This window comes from Parus major, chromosome 5, assembly GCF_001522545.3.
Source record: "Parus major isolate Abel chromosome 5, Parus_major1.1, whole genome shotgun sequence".
NCBI lineage: Eukaryota > Metazoa > Chordata > Aves > Passeriformes > Paridae > Parus > Parus major.
Genome location: NC_031774.1, coordinates 22,838,844 through 22,856,254, shown reverse-complemented (window position 1 = coordinate 22,856,254; position 17,411 = coordinate 22,838,844). Strand labels below are relative to the sequence as shown.

The window sequence follows — 17,411 nt, the reverse complement described above, 5'->3', positions numbered from 1 at the left end:
TGGTTTTGTAAGCAGAATTTTTTCTTTCCAGTTGTACTGGTGGTAGCTGTAGACCATAATGCTGCCTCTGTCAACACACAGTCTGAGTTGCTTCAGGAAAAATCAGTCTGTCTATAGAATGTAAGAGTGTTGGGAAAACTTGGCATTGCAGGAACAAGGAGGAAGAAAACAGACTCAAAAGAAAAATTATGGGTATTTTAACACTACTGTTCAAAAAAGAAACAGAAACAAGTGCCAAGTTTCTTGTACTGTTGGACATTATAAGGTTAAATAACAATTTAGAGTCTGTTTAATTTGAAATATGTTGTGAGAAGAGATCTTTTCTTTAAGAAATTACAGGTTTAACATCTTTGATTGCTTTCAGAATAGTACAGTACTGAAAAGGATAATTTCCTGGACATAAGACTTGAAAAGGGAAGTGTGTTTTTGGCCCTACTTTCACAAGAATTTACATATTTGCAGGCATAAAATGTACATAAAAACAACTATTATAATCCCAAATTTGGAAAGGATTTCCTGTGATCAAATATTCAGTAAATCAGGTCTACAGCTGGGGAATAACTATTCACCTTTTTGTTTCACAAGTGGTAGTTCAAGTTTCAGGAAAGACTAGCAATCAAGGTTTAGCTTTTTTGAAGAATGAGACTAATAATTGCTTTAACATGCATATAGTTAAGTTCAATCTCAGAACTCCTCTTTTTGCTATAGTAGAAAACATTAGAAGCAAAAGGCATAGAGCGAAAAATTTAATGATAATATGATCAGGAGTGTGCCAGGAAACAACAGATTTTCATTTGTGTTGGTACATTTCTGTGAGCAACAGCAATTTTAGTTTTAATGTGCTCAGTAGAGAGGAAAACATTCAAAACAGAGAGAGCAGACATGCATATAATTTAAAGTTACTTTTTGTCTTCTGACAAGGGTGAGAAGATGTCACTTGCCAAACACATGCATTTTCTGTAGATGAATCTGCCTCTCACTGAGCTACCAAGCAACTCTTTTCTTTATTAATCTGTTTTTATCTATCCTTTTATATACTTATGTTTTACCTTTTTAATTTGTCTTTATTTGTCTTACATTACTTCTTATTTATATGTATTAATCTCATGTAAATACTACACATTATAAGCAGTGATTTATTTGGAACTTAAGCCACAGCTTAATCTGGTGGGTTTGTTTTTTTCTTTTCCTAAGCAGAGAGAGACAGTTCATTGTAAGACTTAAATTTGTCTGCTGACACAGTCAGTGACTACCTGAGAAAGGCTGAAGTCATCCGTCTCCCCCCTCCTGCTAGGCTCCTGAGTGACAGTATCAAAGACAAAACTTCAGATTTAAACAGTTCAGTTCAAAATCTGGTTTCATTCTTACAGGAGAAACCGATGATCTGAACACCCTGAAGCTGCTCACACAGCACTCCCTTCAAACTGATTTGGAATTCTTTTACTTGTGCCAACATGAAGAGAAGCTGTTGAAACTCCTTTCATTGTGGTGAAATAACGATGCAGTTATGCACTGAGTGGCCACTACTTACAGTGAGGCTGGTCAGCTACCTACAGATGGACTTAACTGCAGCCAAATTCTGCTAGCCTTGTTTAATTCTTTCTGATAAATGTTAGAAAAAGTCTCATATAAAAACAGGACTTATAGAGAAATACTCAGAGTTGCCACAGAAAATTTGTGCTCTCTAGAGAAATAGTTGTCAGAATAATCTTGGTCTGTAACTTTTAAAAAAGACATAAAAATCTGAAATAGAAACTTATTTATTATTACATGAGGGGAAAAGAGAGAACATATTAATAATGTCTAAAATGTAAAAAAATCCAACTGATTTTCTGAATTTTTCTAGTAGAGGGGAGCATTATTCCATAAAGAGACACATCAGTTCAGAAAGTATTAAAGATGGGGGAGATTGGCTTTTTCAACACCAGTCTTTAATAGCTAAGACTACCTATACTTGAGTTTTCACACAGACACTTACAATGTCATTGTCTTCAGTTAACTAATATAGGTATAGAACATGAAAACAGGTACAATCAAAATGCTTGCAGGAATGTTATCACTCATGTGCTGCTTACAGAGCTCACACCAAACTCCAGTCCCTGGTTTAGCAAATGTTTGTTCTAAAGTAGATGAAATTCCTCAAGCCAGACAAAATCAAGACCAGCATCACAGTGTATTTTTTTTTTTCATCTCTATTGTCTGTATCTGGAGTGCTCTTTACATGCCTGGAAAAAAAGGTGCTGAAGTTCTTGTTACAATTACACACATTATTGATTGCCTGATTGAAGGCAAGCATGATTATTACAAAGCCCAAACTCTCTTAGGTAATTTTCAGGAGTTGTATAGTATTTTTTAATAGTAGAAATATATTCTTAGTAGACATCTGTATCTTTGTGTTTCTTGGTACAACAGCTTTGCCTGTAGCTAGTTTTATCTGGGAAAGTAATGAATTCCATGTGAATGGAATCACATGGCAATGTGATCATGGTAACCTGATCTAGGCAGGTTTGTGCTGTGCATACTCACGTGCGGCGGAAGGCAGCTCGAATATCCAAGTCTCCACTTACAGGTGCTTCTGATGTGACAAAATGTAATGAAGAAAAATAGGAGAGAAAATAAAAAAAAATGCAAAAACATGCTGCTATTTCTAAAGTTTTCCTTTGCAGACATTTTTAGAAATAAATTCTTATATTGTAAATTGTGATTAATTGCATATTGAAAGATTAACACATCATCTTTAAACATGCAGCCTTCACTAATTAGCTTTCAACATCTAGTCTTTTGGATAACTTATTTCTGTCTCATGTTTCATAATAACCTGGAGCCTGATGGGCTCTCTTATCTCTTGCTTGTCAATTATCCTGCTGCAAAATTTTAATTTAATTTAATTTTAGTGTCTTTACAGAGTATTTAAACCCTAATGAGAATATGACTGGACATCAACTGAATACTATTATTAATAATAAATTATTATCTATCCTCTGACAGCAGAGATAAATTCCTGGCACTATGAAGAGAGGTACAGAAAGTTACTTGAGGATGTTGTACAGAGAGAATTGATTACACTGTTGGTATAAATTGCCATGCTGCTGCTGCTGGGAGAAAAACTGTTCTTGCTGCTCCAAAGTCTTGAGTCCTAGCTAGTGAAACTCCAAAATTAACACTGCTGGTCAAGTAACTTAATAAACTTTTTTCTTTGCATTAGGTTCACTGGTAGCTGGACACAAGTTTATGTTGCAGCCCCTTGAACAGAATTGCTGAAACAGGAAATGGTCCAAACATTCAGCTCTTTCAGGCAGTCCATGCTTATACTGTTTTACTTAAACTTTTCCACACTCGAGGCAAATTGATGTTAAAATATACTTCTTTTTCAGTTTCTATAAACTTTTCAGTATAGCACTTGTGAGGGTGGCACCATGCATTAGGTAAATTGAGTCATCTTCTCTTAAAGCAATTTTGTCTCACAAGGTGCTTCCATAAAAGTTGAATTTATTTATATAGGAAGGAAAAAAGAATTGACAATAGTGCCACATGTCTAAATTTGTTTTTTTCAAATATCCATTTTTAGTACAGAACTTTTTCCAGAATAAGAATGAACTTCTATTCTAGTGGAATTAAACATCATGAATGAATGAATGAAACCAGAATAAAGCCAGAAAAAAGGTGGGAAGTTTTGCATCTTTGTCTGTGCTTTCTTTAAGAACATCACAGTTCTGACTAGAGTGATGACCAAGTGATACTTTTAATATCTCAATCCCATTCTTCTCCTCTGTGGGCCTCTCTAGGTGTACCTCTAGATCTTCAGGTCTATGCCTCAGGTCTGTGCTTACCTAGTAACCATTATGTACCAGAAAGAATTGCTGGTGGGCAGGAAAAAAAATACAGGGGCAGGACGATTAAAAAAAAAAAAAATAGATGGGAGGAATTCACCTTACCATTGACTGTCAGGTTGAAATTAGAGCTATCAAACTTGTCCTTGGTAGACACCTCACATCTGTACCCTCCTGCAAAAGTCATATTTGCTTCTATGATTTCCATTTCAAAGGTGTAAACCTAGAACAGACACCAATGACACAATCATTAAATTAGAAAATGGAATGGTGAAACACAGAGAGAGGGGAATTACATGGAGAGAAGCAGACAAGGGATGAGCTATGTCTTTGTGATCTTTTAGAACTAAGAACCTCCTGGCCGCCCAACTCGCTGCTGCAACAAAAAATTACCCATTATCCCCAATTCAGTAGAAACAGCTGAAGGGTGCTGTCAGTACAGGTATTCCTGAGGATACAATGTTACATCAGCAAACTGTGCTGGGACATACACTAATGTACATACATTAATTGCATGTGCATTGGAAACAGGAATCAAGCTTTCACTATAGAGTTCTAGCCTCTGCCCAGAGCATGTGCAGAACATGCCAAGATTCAGCAAAAGGAGTGGCTAATGTGAGAGAGTCTGTCCAGCTCCATCCAGGAGAGGGTGGTAGTGGTTCATATACCACAGAGGATACAAAGTCGTGGTACAGAGTCTTGTGTTCCTGCTCGTGTACCTTTGGACAAATTTGTGCTAAAAAATGGGTCTTACTCAGCTACTTAAAGCAGTCTAGACAATCCAAGAGAGCAATAAATTCCAGCACTAATAGCAGAACAATTGATCTATTAAAACCAAACTATGCTTAAACAGCTGTCTGATTATTGTTTTCTCTTAAATATGCCAAATTTCTTGGGAGGAAGATGAAGGGAATCCTGCAGTAAGTGCAAAACTACTCCCCCAGTCCTCCAGATGTTTTCTCATTTCACCATAGATAAAGAGTCCATGTGTAGAGCTTGTCTCTATGGATAAGTATAGCCTTGTGTGTTGCTTTGGGTGCCCTAACATCAAAACATTCCTATTTTAGTTTATATATCCCTCAGATTAAAGATTAGTATCTAGAAGACTGAGAACCCTATTCTGCCAATTGTACCTTGGTATTTCGATCATAATTGTCATGTAGCTGGAGATGTTGCCCCACTTTGCTTCCCAGGTCCATCCACTTTCCTTTGAACCATTTCACTGATGGCTTCTTCAGCAGGCTCTCACCAGCAACTTTGGCAGTGAATGTAATGTTTCCACCTTTTAGGAGAAGTAGATTAAAGTAAGATTATGAATAATGTTTACCTGTTATATCACTGCTGTCGCCCTGTACTTGGAGAGCTAACAGTCAAGCAACAGGTAGAGTTTACAAACTTCACCTGGCTAACATTTTGCACTCACCAACAGTAACTTCTCCATCCTGTGGTCGTGCCACAAAGAGCCCAATGGGGTCCAGAGGTTCCTCTGGTTGTGTCTCAGCAGATGAAACTGAAATAAATATCTTAATTACTATTTAGATTTTTTTTTGCATCAAACTATATAGAGAATTAGTTAATTAATTTAAAAATATCTCAGTAGATTTCTTCCGCCTCTGAGATTCCTTATTCTTTATGATCTGCTTTCATCTACTCTGTCTCACTAAGGAGTTTCTGTGTATGTTCTTCCCTTCTGCTAATAAACCAGACTTGCTGACAACGTTAATTCTCTATTACCTTCTGTGTTTTGGCTGCTTTCTGCTGGTGGAGCAGGTGATCCTGAGGCAGCTGGGGCTGGAACCGCTTCTGCAGGAGTGACTGTCTCACTCTTTTCTGGAAATGAATGTAAGCCAAGATTAGAGAAAGTTGTATTTCCTCTTTCCTTCTGAAGAAATTTTGCAAAAGAACAGCCTTTGATATATGTTAGGAAATGCAGAGAAATTAGCTGTTGTTTCCTAGAGCTTAGAGGATGTGCTGGAAACAGAAGGGGCCCACTGAAGCTGGATGATGAGGCTTTTTCTGTTGCTGAGCTCAAAAAGAGCTGATGCCTGGTTTTCTAAATTCTATAGTCTTGATGTGTAGAAACATGTCAGCTGATGAATAATGCTATTATTTGTTGCAAACATCAGTAATCTAAACAGAAAAAAAAAATAATGAAAAATTATGTAATTATTATTTTTGTAAACAGTTTGCTTAATCATGAAATTTTGTTTAACGGTGCTGCTGGAATGTAATGTTATAAAGGCTATTGTTGTTGAGCTTGGAAAAAGCTCTAGACTCTGCTTGTAAACAATATGGATAAAGTATTTTAAAAATCCATCTGTAATTTCTTCCCCTGGCTTATGGAAGTTTGTATCCTCTCAATTAAACCATGACCTCAGAGACAAATTCAGGCAAATGCATTTGGCACAATGGAGAAGACAGAATTGTCTGAAAATTGAGTAGGAGTGAGCAACTGGAGCAGATGGAGGGAGGTAGAATTTCTTGAAATAGATCAGTTGCAGCAAGATATTTTTTTCCCCCGTAGGTAGTGGAGCCACTTCCAAATAATAATAGGCAATCCAGTTACTCTGTAACATAACATACTCCACTATGCTCCAGAGCATTATTTGCAAGTTATCTGCCTTTAGCAGGATCTAATGGAACCAACCTGAAAGACAGTGAGGAAAATATAATGAGTACAATATGGACCAGTTTGCTTTCAGGATGAGACAGTCAGCAGGACCATATTTCTGCATGTTCTGACAGCTGCCAAATTGTCCTAATCCATACCAGGATTTCTCCTTACACATAATCTGCCATGCCATGTCTTTGCATATGGAACAGGACACCTTGACTCATGTTAAACATTCCCCAGTTTCTTTTCAGCTGACCAGAAGGTCTCACAAGGTCTCATCATGTTGCTAGAACAGTGATAGCAAAGAAAAGGAAGTGATATAAACAACCTGAGTTAGAGGCTTTTCACCAAGTTAAAAAGCAAAAAGTCAAATACCAGAAGTGGTAAATGGATACAATTTTGGAGGGGAAAAAGGTATCTGGAAGGTCAATATGCTTCAAGAAATGAGTGATTTCATCTATCCTAAGCATCTTCAGATATTTTTTTATGAGAAAATTCCAGGAAATTTGACTCTTTAGATTTATTCCCAGGAAAAGCCTGGGAAAGTTTTTGAAACTTCCATGTAACTGGTCTTTTAATGTGTATGAAGGTAGTAATAATGGGAGATACACAAATAGCACAAAGGTTAGTCTTCATATTCAAGCCTGTCTTGAAATACGCATTTTTCATAGCAGAAAATTTTGGGACAATTTTGGAGAATGTATGAGCTTCTAGAAACATTATAGTATAACTTGTAAATGTTTTGTCAATTGTTAAAATTTTGTATTTAGATTAAATTATTATAAGAAAATACCAGTCCTAAGATCAGGCATCTTATTTTAAGTTAGAGTGAGGGTCAGATTAACTTTGTTTTGTTTTTCAGTTGTTTAGTGTAAAAGCTTGACAGAATTCTAAAGCTGTGCATTGACATTTCCCCTAGGATCTCCTCTCTGTGGAATTCTGACACCTGGAAAGAGATGTCTCAGCCATAGGAAATGTATTCCTCAGCTTAGTATGAATTAGAAGCTTCAAATAATTAGGAAAAACAGCTTTATTGCTGGTAGAGAAATTTTATAGTGTTAAAATAGGCTAATTTCCATGGGCCTTATTCATGAAGGTAGCATGTGGGACTGGAAATACTGATGAAACCAAAATTGTTTAGGAAATGCCATACCTGGTTCCTTGACCTTGAGTTCAAATTTGACCTTGGAACTTCCAGCTATTACAGCATATGTCACATCATCTTCTTTTCCTACGTTATTGATTATCAGTGAATGCTTGTTGCCTTCTGTCTTGATGACATATTTTTCACTTTCAGTAATTTCTGTGCCAGCTCGCTGCCATTTCACCTTGATGCCAGATTTTTCTGTCTCTGCTTCAAACACAGCTGTGTTTCCGGCTGTCACCTCTGCTGTCTTTGGCTTCTTGGTAAATGCAGAAACTAAAAAAAGAGAGAGGGCTCACAAAAATCTGTTTTGCGATTGTGGCATATCTGGTGTAGTCAGCTGTTGTGGCTGTAGCAGCTGTCTCCTTTCTCTCCCATCTGCCCATGCAAGATATAAATTACAACACTTTGCACAGAGAAGTTGTGGAATTGTCTTTGAGTTTATCAAGTTTGGTGTCTCACTGAGATGCCATATCTCCTCCACATTGTCATGAAATAAAGTGGAATGGATAGCAAAGTCACCTCACTTTCTGTCTTCCTCTTTCTTTTCCCCCATATTGAGCTCTGATATTTCAGAAGTAAAAGTTTTGATCTATGACAAGATGGCATGTATATATTCTTACAGATCTAGCTGTCTACATTAATTTGTCACTCACTTTTATCTAGAATTATTAATTTTGTCCTAACAGCTGCTTAGTAGGGTTGTTACAGAGGACCAGGATTTGTTCTTCAACAACACTGCAGTTTGTGCAGTAACCTGTACTAGTGCCCTAGTACACCACAATGAATTAAAAGTTCATCTTTTGTCCTTCTGTTTTGACTGATCAAGGCTTTAGTGGAAAAGGATTCCCATTCCTATGACAACCCTTGTAATTTCATTCCAGCTAAAATGATACCAATTGCTGTTCGTATTCAGAAGTTTACATCGGCATTAAAAGTTGGAGCACTTGCCTACATGACACTCAACAATTAGTTTTCTAATTACTTGAAAGGTAGATTAAAATATTTCCTCAATGTGTCAAGAAACACTTAGGAAGCTTATAAGGAGAATTAATGAAACTATTAATATATAGGGTGAACAAGTGTAAACCAAATGATGTTTTAATTCAAATGCAAAGTAGTACATCAGATTGGAAACTGTAAACAATGTATCATGATTTTGATATGTGAGTACTCTAATCTCTCTCAAGATTGGGTTTTAGTAAAGTAACTTACTTTACTAATTTATTTCACCTGATTTATTTATTTATATTACTTCATCTTTATTTTCAATTAAGTTTTTCATTTCATGCTCATGTTTTTGTCTTAAAAAAATCTGTTATAGTTTGCTAAGTGCCATGAGCTGTGCACATGTGTAAAAATACAAGCAATTAACATTCTGATTCATGCACTGCATGTTTTTTTTGTGCATCATTCTGCCATCTTTCTATTGACTCACCCCTCTATAACTACATTTTTATAAAATACTAGTAATTTCATCACATCTAATTTTATCAGTCACCTCTGTGGTAAATTGTCTATGGCTCTCCTCCTCTGGCAGCCACAAGAACTCTTCCAACACGGCAACAGTTATAATTAGCTTTGAACTTTTAGTTCTGCTTTATAAAAATGAAAAGAACATGGCATGGAAATGTTTTAAAAGAAAAAGTTTATATTCATGTTCAAATAGGTGCTTTGGTTCATGTAAGTGGTATATGGTTAATAATACCATCTATTATTTTTATAAAATTTCTATTCCTGTATGTATTCCTTATATCTTCAGACTGCATAATTCAATTGAACTTAGTGGAGTTACACCTGCAAAGATTTGATCTGATGGCCTTTGGTCTTTAGTCATAATACAATTTGTGCTTCTTGCATTGTTTTGCAAAGGATTTGAACCTTCTTAAACATCAGTTAAAATATTAGCTACAAATACTTTTAGGATTTATTAAATATTGAATTTTGCTTTTATTCATTATATAAAAACCAAAATTATATTTTTTCAATTTCTTTTTATTCCCCCCAATTTTATATTTCTGATGAAAACACAATTTTAGTTTTCAAAGAGACTAAAAAAGCCTTGACTGACCTTCTGTTTTGTTCTTCTGCATGCTTTCCTTCCTTGTTAAAACTGTGGGAAATTTCTTCTGGGAGTGGAATGCTCCTGCATGCTTATAATTGAATTTTTTTCTAATCTGGTGTAATAGTTCTTTAAAAAATATAGTGCTTTGTAGAATACAGGACTATGTACAGTAGTGGCCTACAGCATGCTGCCTGTTAGCAGTTGTGCACCTTTTGATACCGTATTGCACTTCCCTAAATAACACAGCAGGGCGTACAGTGGTGCAGTGTGTCCTGAATAACAGCAGCAGGGTTTCTCTGCACTGCAGGCTGGACATGCACCATTCAAAAGACATTAAAGGTGGCCAGGCTACTCCACAGTGGGCAGGCAGGTCAGATCTGGGGCCCACTCACTAGCTGGCTCCTTTCCCCACCATTCTACAGACAAAGCAGTAAAGAGGCATGTTTTTAGTCTTTAAGTGCTATTATCTTCACTCTTCTATTTAAGCACAAAAGAATCTATAAATATATTAATTACCTAACAGCAAAGTGATTTGTAAAGCTTCCAGCCTACAGTGTCAGGGTTTCATGGCACACATACTTGGAAGTAACTCTGTGATCTGCTGCACACCCTGTAAAGTGATTAGGTTTCTTACATTTGCTTTGTAGATGACTCAACAAGAACAAAATTGTTGGTGAGAACACAGTGAGAAATCTCCACCACTACATAACATTTCTGGCTTTAGGAAATCTAAACACATATGCAGAAGTCTATAAGTAAGACTCCCTGTATTCCCTCCCCCCTTTCCTGCCAAAAGACTCACTTTAGTTCCAACTTAAAATGATTGTGAATATTTCTGGTAAGTACAGAACTGGAAAAGCCCAAAATCTCCCATGAGAGCAAACGCCTGCAAGAACAGTTGCTGTGTACCCACTTTTCCACTGGTAAAGGAGACTTGAGTTTTAATTGAGCCTTTTTCCTGTACTTGAGATTCAGTCACTGTGGGGCAGTGTCCAGAGTGGCTTCTCTCTATCCAGCTGTATTCTCTTTCATCTTTCACCGCTCTTTTTGCAAGGAAAACTAAAGATGTAGGGCTGGAGATTTTACAGGAAATTACTTTGCTGCAGAAGAGAGATTGCTGAACAAGCACGGGAAGAGATTTCCGTAATTTTTCCTTTTGGGGAAAAAAAGGGTCTGCTTTACAGAATAAAGAGTTCTGTTATTCCCCATCCCTTCATTGTGGCTGCTACTTTAGGTAATGTTTAAATCCAAGCTGACCAGAAGTTTTCTTTTTCTCATGCAGCTATACCAATCTAATTCAGGTATTTCCTCTTTAGGAATACTCCTGAACACCAGCAACCAAAACTTCTGGTCTGTCCTGAGAACAGCACTTTTGCCTGCTTTTATTAGAAACACATTCCCTATCTGACAATCTCTCTCTCTCTTCAATGTTTGGCTTCTACCCAGATACACCTCTCTGAGTTCTATATATCCATCCCATGCTCTAAACACTCTTGAATACAACCACCACCGTGAGGCTGTGGAAAACCCACTGACTGTAGCACCTCTTGGGTGATGCTGTGCAATGTGCCAGCCACTGACAGATCTCAGGCACTATCCTGTGTTTCTCCAGGCTCCAGGTGCCTGTGCAGTGAGGAGCTGTAGGCTGGGGCTCCTGATGTCCTCTGCTGCCCACTGTGTCAGCTCTTTGATTCCTGACATGTTCTAACCCAGCCAGCACAAGGGGAGAGAAAAGGGACGTTAGTACTAGCACACCATGGCAGTTCAGGCAGAGGCCCACGTGAGTTACCAGTGCTGATGAAGACAGAAAGTATTGAAGGTGCTCTGTGTGTGTGTGTTTAGTGGGGATGGAATTGGTGCTGCTGTGGGGATTTAATGGAAGGAGAGAAGAGGCACTAAGCTAATAAAAGAAAATGAGCCTAGGGCCACTTTGTACTAAGCCATTTTTCAACACTTCACCTCCCATAACCCAGGCTTCCTAATCACTTCTAACTTCCATGATGCAAACACACTCACATAATTTCTGAGTAACATAAAGCAGCAAATTTTACCCCAGGCAGAAGAGGAAACAGCTGTATGTGGTCAGCAGTTATCTTGCAGAAACTTTTTGGTGGTTAAAGCTGCAGCTACCAGAACTTGCATCCTCTAAAACTCTTGAAACACCTGAAGAGGTACACATCAACCATAACACTATATATGTTACATGAGTTACAGCTTAATTTGTCAGTGTTTGGAGGCCTGTGATCAGATTGCATTTTGAAAATTTATTAGTAGGTCTTTCCATCAGGAGAATGAAGAAAAATAAAATACATTTGTTTTGGGACAAATTAAACTAGAATGAAATAATTTCAGTTCCAAAACTAACTTTCTGTAATAGTCACCTAAATAAAATAACAAAACTAATATTCTGCCTTCATTCTGCTCCCATTTATTCAATCTTCATACTAGCACTTTCATGCTTTTTCTCCTTTACTTTCTGACTTGCTTTAAAACAATATCTTTCTAACATCCATCATCAAACAAGTTTACGATCATGCTTCAAGTCTCCTATGCAAAACCCAAGAAATGGCTAAGCTACTACCAGGGTTTCTATTTATTGTACTAATAACTGTTTATTCTCTTGTTGAACTATCCATCTATTTATTAGGCTTTTATTTTATGAGTGTTTGAGGCAGACATTGTTTTTCTGTTGTCTTTGTACAGCATTCAATTGTGAGTAGGTAGCTGCTAAGTACTGTTGTATCTCTCAAAAGAATAAAAAATAGTATTAGAAGCTAGAAAAGCAATTATTTCATTATTCAGAAAAAGTGGAGGTAAGGTGTATTTTAAAATAATGTTCAAATTACCAAAATAATTTCATTTGCTAGCAACATCCCCTAAATAATCTGGTTTAGAGTCACAAGCATAGGCTGAAAACCTATTCCTGAAATACTGGAATTTCAAAGTATGTGTGAATTACATGAAATGAAAGTGAGCAAGAAATGTGGATTTTTACAAGAGTGATTTTAACTACAGAGTGGTAGGGGAGAATGTGTGTTGGATGACATTTTCAGATGATATTTCTGCCTTTCTGAAATAAAACCTGTTAAAGGTATAAATTCTTGACGAGAATATAATGTATCTGGTTGAATGCAGGTGCTAGAAACTACAACAGAAGTTTGTGATGAGTGAAATCAGACAAAATAATCACATATTTCTCCCCCAAAGCTGAGTTGTCTTACTGCACATTCTCTGTATTTGGTGTTACAATATGTATTGGTCAATATATTTAATATTACAAAAGTAGTATGAGCTTTTGGAATCCTTTAATTTGTTAAGTGTTCATGTTGAAAATTGATCTTTGCTTACACTTGGCATCTAGTTTTGCTTCTGTATCATTTGCTCCTCCATTGAGTCAAAAGCCAAACTGAGGATAAGCAGACTTCAGTAACGGAGCTTGTAAATTCCTTTCTGAGGAACTATATAAAGATGCTGCACATTCCTCCGTCAGGACCTAAGTGGCTTCTTGCAATTACAAGCCTAATCATTCCATGATCCAAAAGCTATTGAAAGACTCAATCTTATCATTCCTTGCCTGCTTCAGCAGCTGAGATTGCAAATTCCTGCAACATGAGCAACAGGCGAGGAATAGTTGCACTAATCAGTCACCTCTCTCTCTATGCATCCATCGCACTTTCTGTAAAAGTCTCAGCTTGGTTTGAATCTTAACTTACCAAAGAGGAAACTATGGAATGAATTTAGGGTTTTTTCTGCATTCCTGTGGTGCATAGAAGTTTATTGCGGTACTTTGTTGTGCTAGGTGCTTGCAAATGTGAAAGAATTATCTCATATTCAAACTAAAATTCTGTAGTTTACTCTTCATTATGCTATTATTATTATTACTATTATTATTATTATTACCTCTGTGTACTTAGAAGTTATTTGTAAATTCCTGATGAAATTTCCAAATCAGAACTGCAAAATCTAGACTCCTCAATCTATAAAATATGTGAGTAGAAGTTGACTGATTTTCAGAGAAGGTGAGTAATATAGACTTCTCCTTTTCCAGCTATAATAATGCACACACTTCCCATTAAGTCCCGTTTATCTACTAAATTTGGTATTTAAAAAGTCAACTATTTCCTCCTAATGTCATAAAATATTGTTAGGGAAATGGTTGGGGTTTCTTTAACCTTTCTGAATTTTCAGAACGAAAAAAATGATTGAAATTTTCCAAATAGTGAGCTTTTGAACAAAGATTAACTGTGAAATGTTTAAATCAAAGTGAGAAGAACATAATGTTTCTGCAACAGAATCCTGCAAAAAGTGGTGCTTGTCAAAGTTTGATTGCTCTGACACTAAACTCTGACAGGTCTTACAAATTCTGTTGCTCTTGTGCATGGTGTAGATTTTCTAGATTGCTAAGGCAGTTCTTTTGGCATTCTTGAAATAAGTACAGGAATGTTTTATCCTGAAGTATTTTAGTTGGGCAGTTTAAAGTGAAAAAATGTCTATTGGAAAATCTACTTCACCACTTCATTTTTTAGTTTTTTTGGTGGGATTTTTGGGGAGTTTTGGTGGGTGGTTTTTCTGTTTATTTGGTTTTCTGGGTGGTTTTATTTTGTTGTTGTTTGCTTCTTTTAACATGTTAAAAGGCCTGTTAAAACAGCAGATAAAAGCAGAATATCTCTGATCATTCTTTGACATAAATAATTTTATTTTGCTTATACACCAGATGCACAAATTTCATTAATATAGACTAGGGACTTCTTTGAGCTCTTCAGTAATCTAACTATGGTGTGTGAAAGGCAGGAATTCTGATTTATCCAAGTCTGATTTGCCCAGTGGTTATTTGGCCCTCCTGAGCTGGTGCTCAACATTATCCCATCTTGAAATGGCTTGAACTGTATAAACAACATGAAATAGAAAACCAAAGGGATTAGTGTCTCCTGGGAGACTGAGAAGATCCTCTCCAAAAGTTATGGGGCATGTGAGTTGTTCTGTCTCGGACAGAGTGGGTAACAAGAGCTTTTCCTCCCCCTGCTGTGATAATCCCAGTGTTTGGTCTGGTTTGTTCATAAGAACTGTGTAGGACTAGTGATGTTAGACACCTGTTAGATTTCTCTGGAGAAATAAGCTGGAATAGAATTTCTCTTCACCATTAGCCAGCAAAAGTGGGTATCTTCACAGATTCATTGCCTTTCATCCACAGAGAATGAAAATGTTAATTAAAAGGCAATTAAACAATGAGAAATCAGAAGTCATAATGCCAAGGTGATCACACTATCAAGTTTTGCCTGCTGTATTGCATTTCTTTTTGTCTGCATTCACAACAATTAGACATTTCCAAAAATTTAAAAATCATGTGACTTTAAAAGCAGAATATGAGTATGATTTTCTCATTTTTGGGGTGATTACTGAACATTTGCAGCTTATATTTTCAAGTTTTTGTCTACAATTGCAGGATCTAAAATATATATTTCTTTTTTATATATACAATTAGATACAATGAAATCTACTTTCATTAGAAATGGCAGCCTTATGAATATGAAATGATGTTATTTTTGTAATAAAATGGAAGGATTGCTGACACCACAGTTGCCTTAGGGTTATCATATAGAGGGAACACAAAGAATCTTGTTGGAGTTAACCATGCTTTGGTGCTTTGCAGCTTGTAATGGGAGAGGGTCTGGGTGCATAATGGGTCTGCCTCTGGCAGTAGCTGATATAAAATATTTTGGTCAAATGAAGATTCTTCTTAATAAATTCTCCTTTTGTTATTGTGACCATAGGAGATTGTCTCATTGGCCAAACTGAGAAGAGACCAGGTGTCTTCTCAGGCCTTTGCAAAGCACAAAGGCCATTATTAATAATTATTAATAAGCCTCCACAGCTGTCACTGGCTAACTCTGGAAAGTGCACATTATTATAAACAAGTGCACCTTGAATCGTACATTCAAGTAATGGTGACTCTGGGTATGCACTGGCAGCAATGAAGTGAGAGCTCTAAAGTGAAGAATCCCAGATTTAGTACAAGTTTCTCCAGGCCTGACTACTGAATATGTTCACACTTGAGAAACAATTGTAAGTTCAGCTTTTGTCAGGGTTTTTTTCCGAACTTCCTTGTGGACACAACGTGCTCCTGAGGCATCTTTCTCTGCAGGTGTCCTGAAGTTCAACTGTCTCTACCTACCAGGTTCTCTTCCTTCTCAAAACACCAGATCCATTGCACTTGCACCCCATCCTAGGCCTCCTCTATGTGGGCAACATCTGAGTGATTCCTTATTTAAAGATTTTAAATTAAAAAATTGAGATTTGTAAATCTGAAATACTTTCCTAGCATTTTTCTCTGTGGCTCTGTGACTTTGGCATTCTGAAAAGTGCTGGTTATCTTCTGGCTCAAGGGGAAAGGATGAAGGAGGGCAAGGGAAAAAAAAAAATGCATGTATTCATCACAGTACAATGCTGCCTTTTTTTTCCTAGAGTTCTGTTTTCAGTGGTAGAAAGAACTAGAAAGAATAAACTCCAAACCTGGTACTGTTTGCTTTCATTTCCACAGATATTTCATTAACAATAAATACCATCAAATTTTGCCAATAGTGCTTCTACAAATTGTCAGGAGAAAAAAAACCCAAACCCAAAATAAAAGCAGGAGAGGTTTATGCTACTTAACTGTCCAAGAGACAGACTACAAGGCTTAATTTTTTTATTTTTTTTCAGAGTCCTAAAGGTGACTAGGAAAGGAAATGAGAAATTAAAAGCATCTGAGAATTAAATGCATTTATTTTATTTTATTTTTTTTCTCAGCCAAAATCTCTTAAGAAAAACCTGTGGCTGAGGGTTATCAAAGCAGTTAGTGATTTCTCTGCAAGATAACTCAATATCTCTTACATTTATAACTTAATAAAATAAAGTTTCTTTTTCCCGTCTATTTTATTTTTTCCTTTGAGGCATCTCATTTCTCTAGAATACATAATCTACTCACATTTTCCCCTGTCAGGCTGCTCCTAGTTTTGTCTGTCAGCTATGATCCTTACCTGTTTTCTTTACAGGCTCTGGCATCTTCACTTGGTTTCTGACGAGGCTCCCAGTTGGATCTGGAAAGCAGGGTGAGAGTTACACAGGAATGTGACTGCAGGGCTTTTGAGACCCCCTAAAGAAGCGCTCGATGGAAGCCCCCATCCTGCTCCTCCCCCTCGATCCCCCACTGTTGTCAACTACGGCACCTTATCAACTGCAGGACACACTTGACAGGCTACATCAGCTGGGATAAATATAGCCAAGTTCCAGGAGCCAGGGAGCTCCAGCCACCCAAGGCTGGCTACCACCGATCTGTTGGTATAAACCAGAGCACAATATGATGTTGCACATGCGTACAGTGCATTTGCTGGCTCCAGGCATGTACTGCATGAAGAATTCCAGCACTGCCATCTTTATAGCACATTCAGCAAACCAGATCTGATAGTTGCATCTCCTGTATGCTGGTTCCTGCTTACTCAAAGTGTGTATTTGCTTAATTCTTGCTACTTATTTCAGTTTTTGTTTTTGCATCATAATTGGGTCAGAGCTGATCAGCCCCTCAGAAACTGCTTTTCTTGTTTCTTTTTTAGCTCTTCTACCCAAGACAGTAATTGTAAATTGCAACTGTGAACCTTAAGGAAAGAACTTTTTTTGCAGAGACACTTACACATTACTGACATTTGCAGTCACAAGTAGAAAGCATGACACTACTTAAATAGTTTTAGTCCTCCCTCCCCATCCACCCACTTGATCCACAGC

The 17,411-nt window shown here is 37.0% G+C and overlaps 1 protein-coding gene across 4 annotated transcripts in view; it reads right to left on the bottom strand.

Moving 5' to 3' along the window:
- Positions 1-16,966, bottom strand: part of MYBPC3 (myosin binding protein C3) — a 62,627-nt gene extending 45,661 nt beyond the window's left edge. For 2 of the 4 annotated variants that reach the window (XM_015630614.2, XM_019006953.1), the window contains exons 1-7: positions 16,670-16,870; positions 7,598-7,864; positions 5,565-5,660; positions 5,254-5,340; positions 4,964-5,112; positions 3,936-4,053; positions 2,527-2,575 (exon numbers count right to left, since the gene is read on the bottom strand). In XM_015630614.2, coding sequence (XP_015486100.1) covers positions 2,527-2,575; positions 3,936-4,053; positions 4,964-5,112; positions 5,254-5,340; positions 5,565-5,660; positions 7,598-7,864; positions 16,670-16,694 — 791 coding nt within the window. In that variant the 5' untranslated portion in view covers positions 16,695-16,870. Of the gene's footprint in view, positions 1-1,253; positions 1,299-2,526; positions 2,576-3,935; positions 4,054-4,963; positions 5,113-5,253; positions 5,341-5,564; positions 5,661-7,597; positions 7,865-16,669 lie in introns of all 4 variants that reach the window. The other 2 variants (XM_019006951.1, XM_019006952.1) reach the window with 2 other exon arrangements.
- Positions 16,967-17,411: the final 445 nt, after the last annotated feature.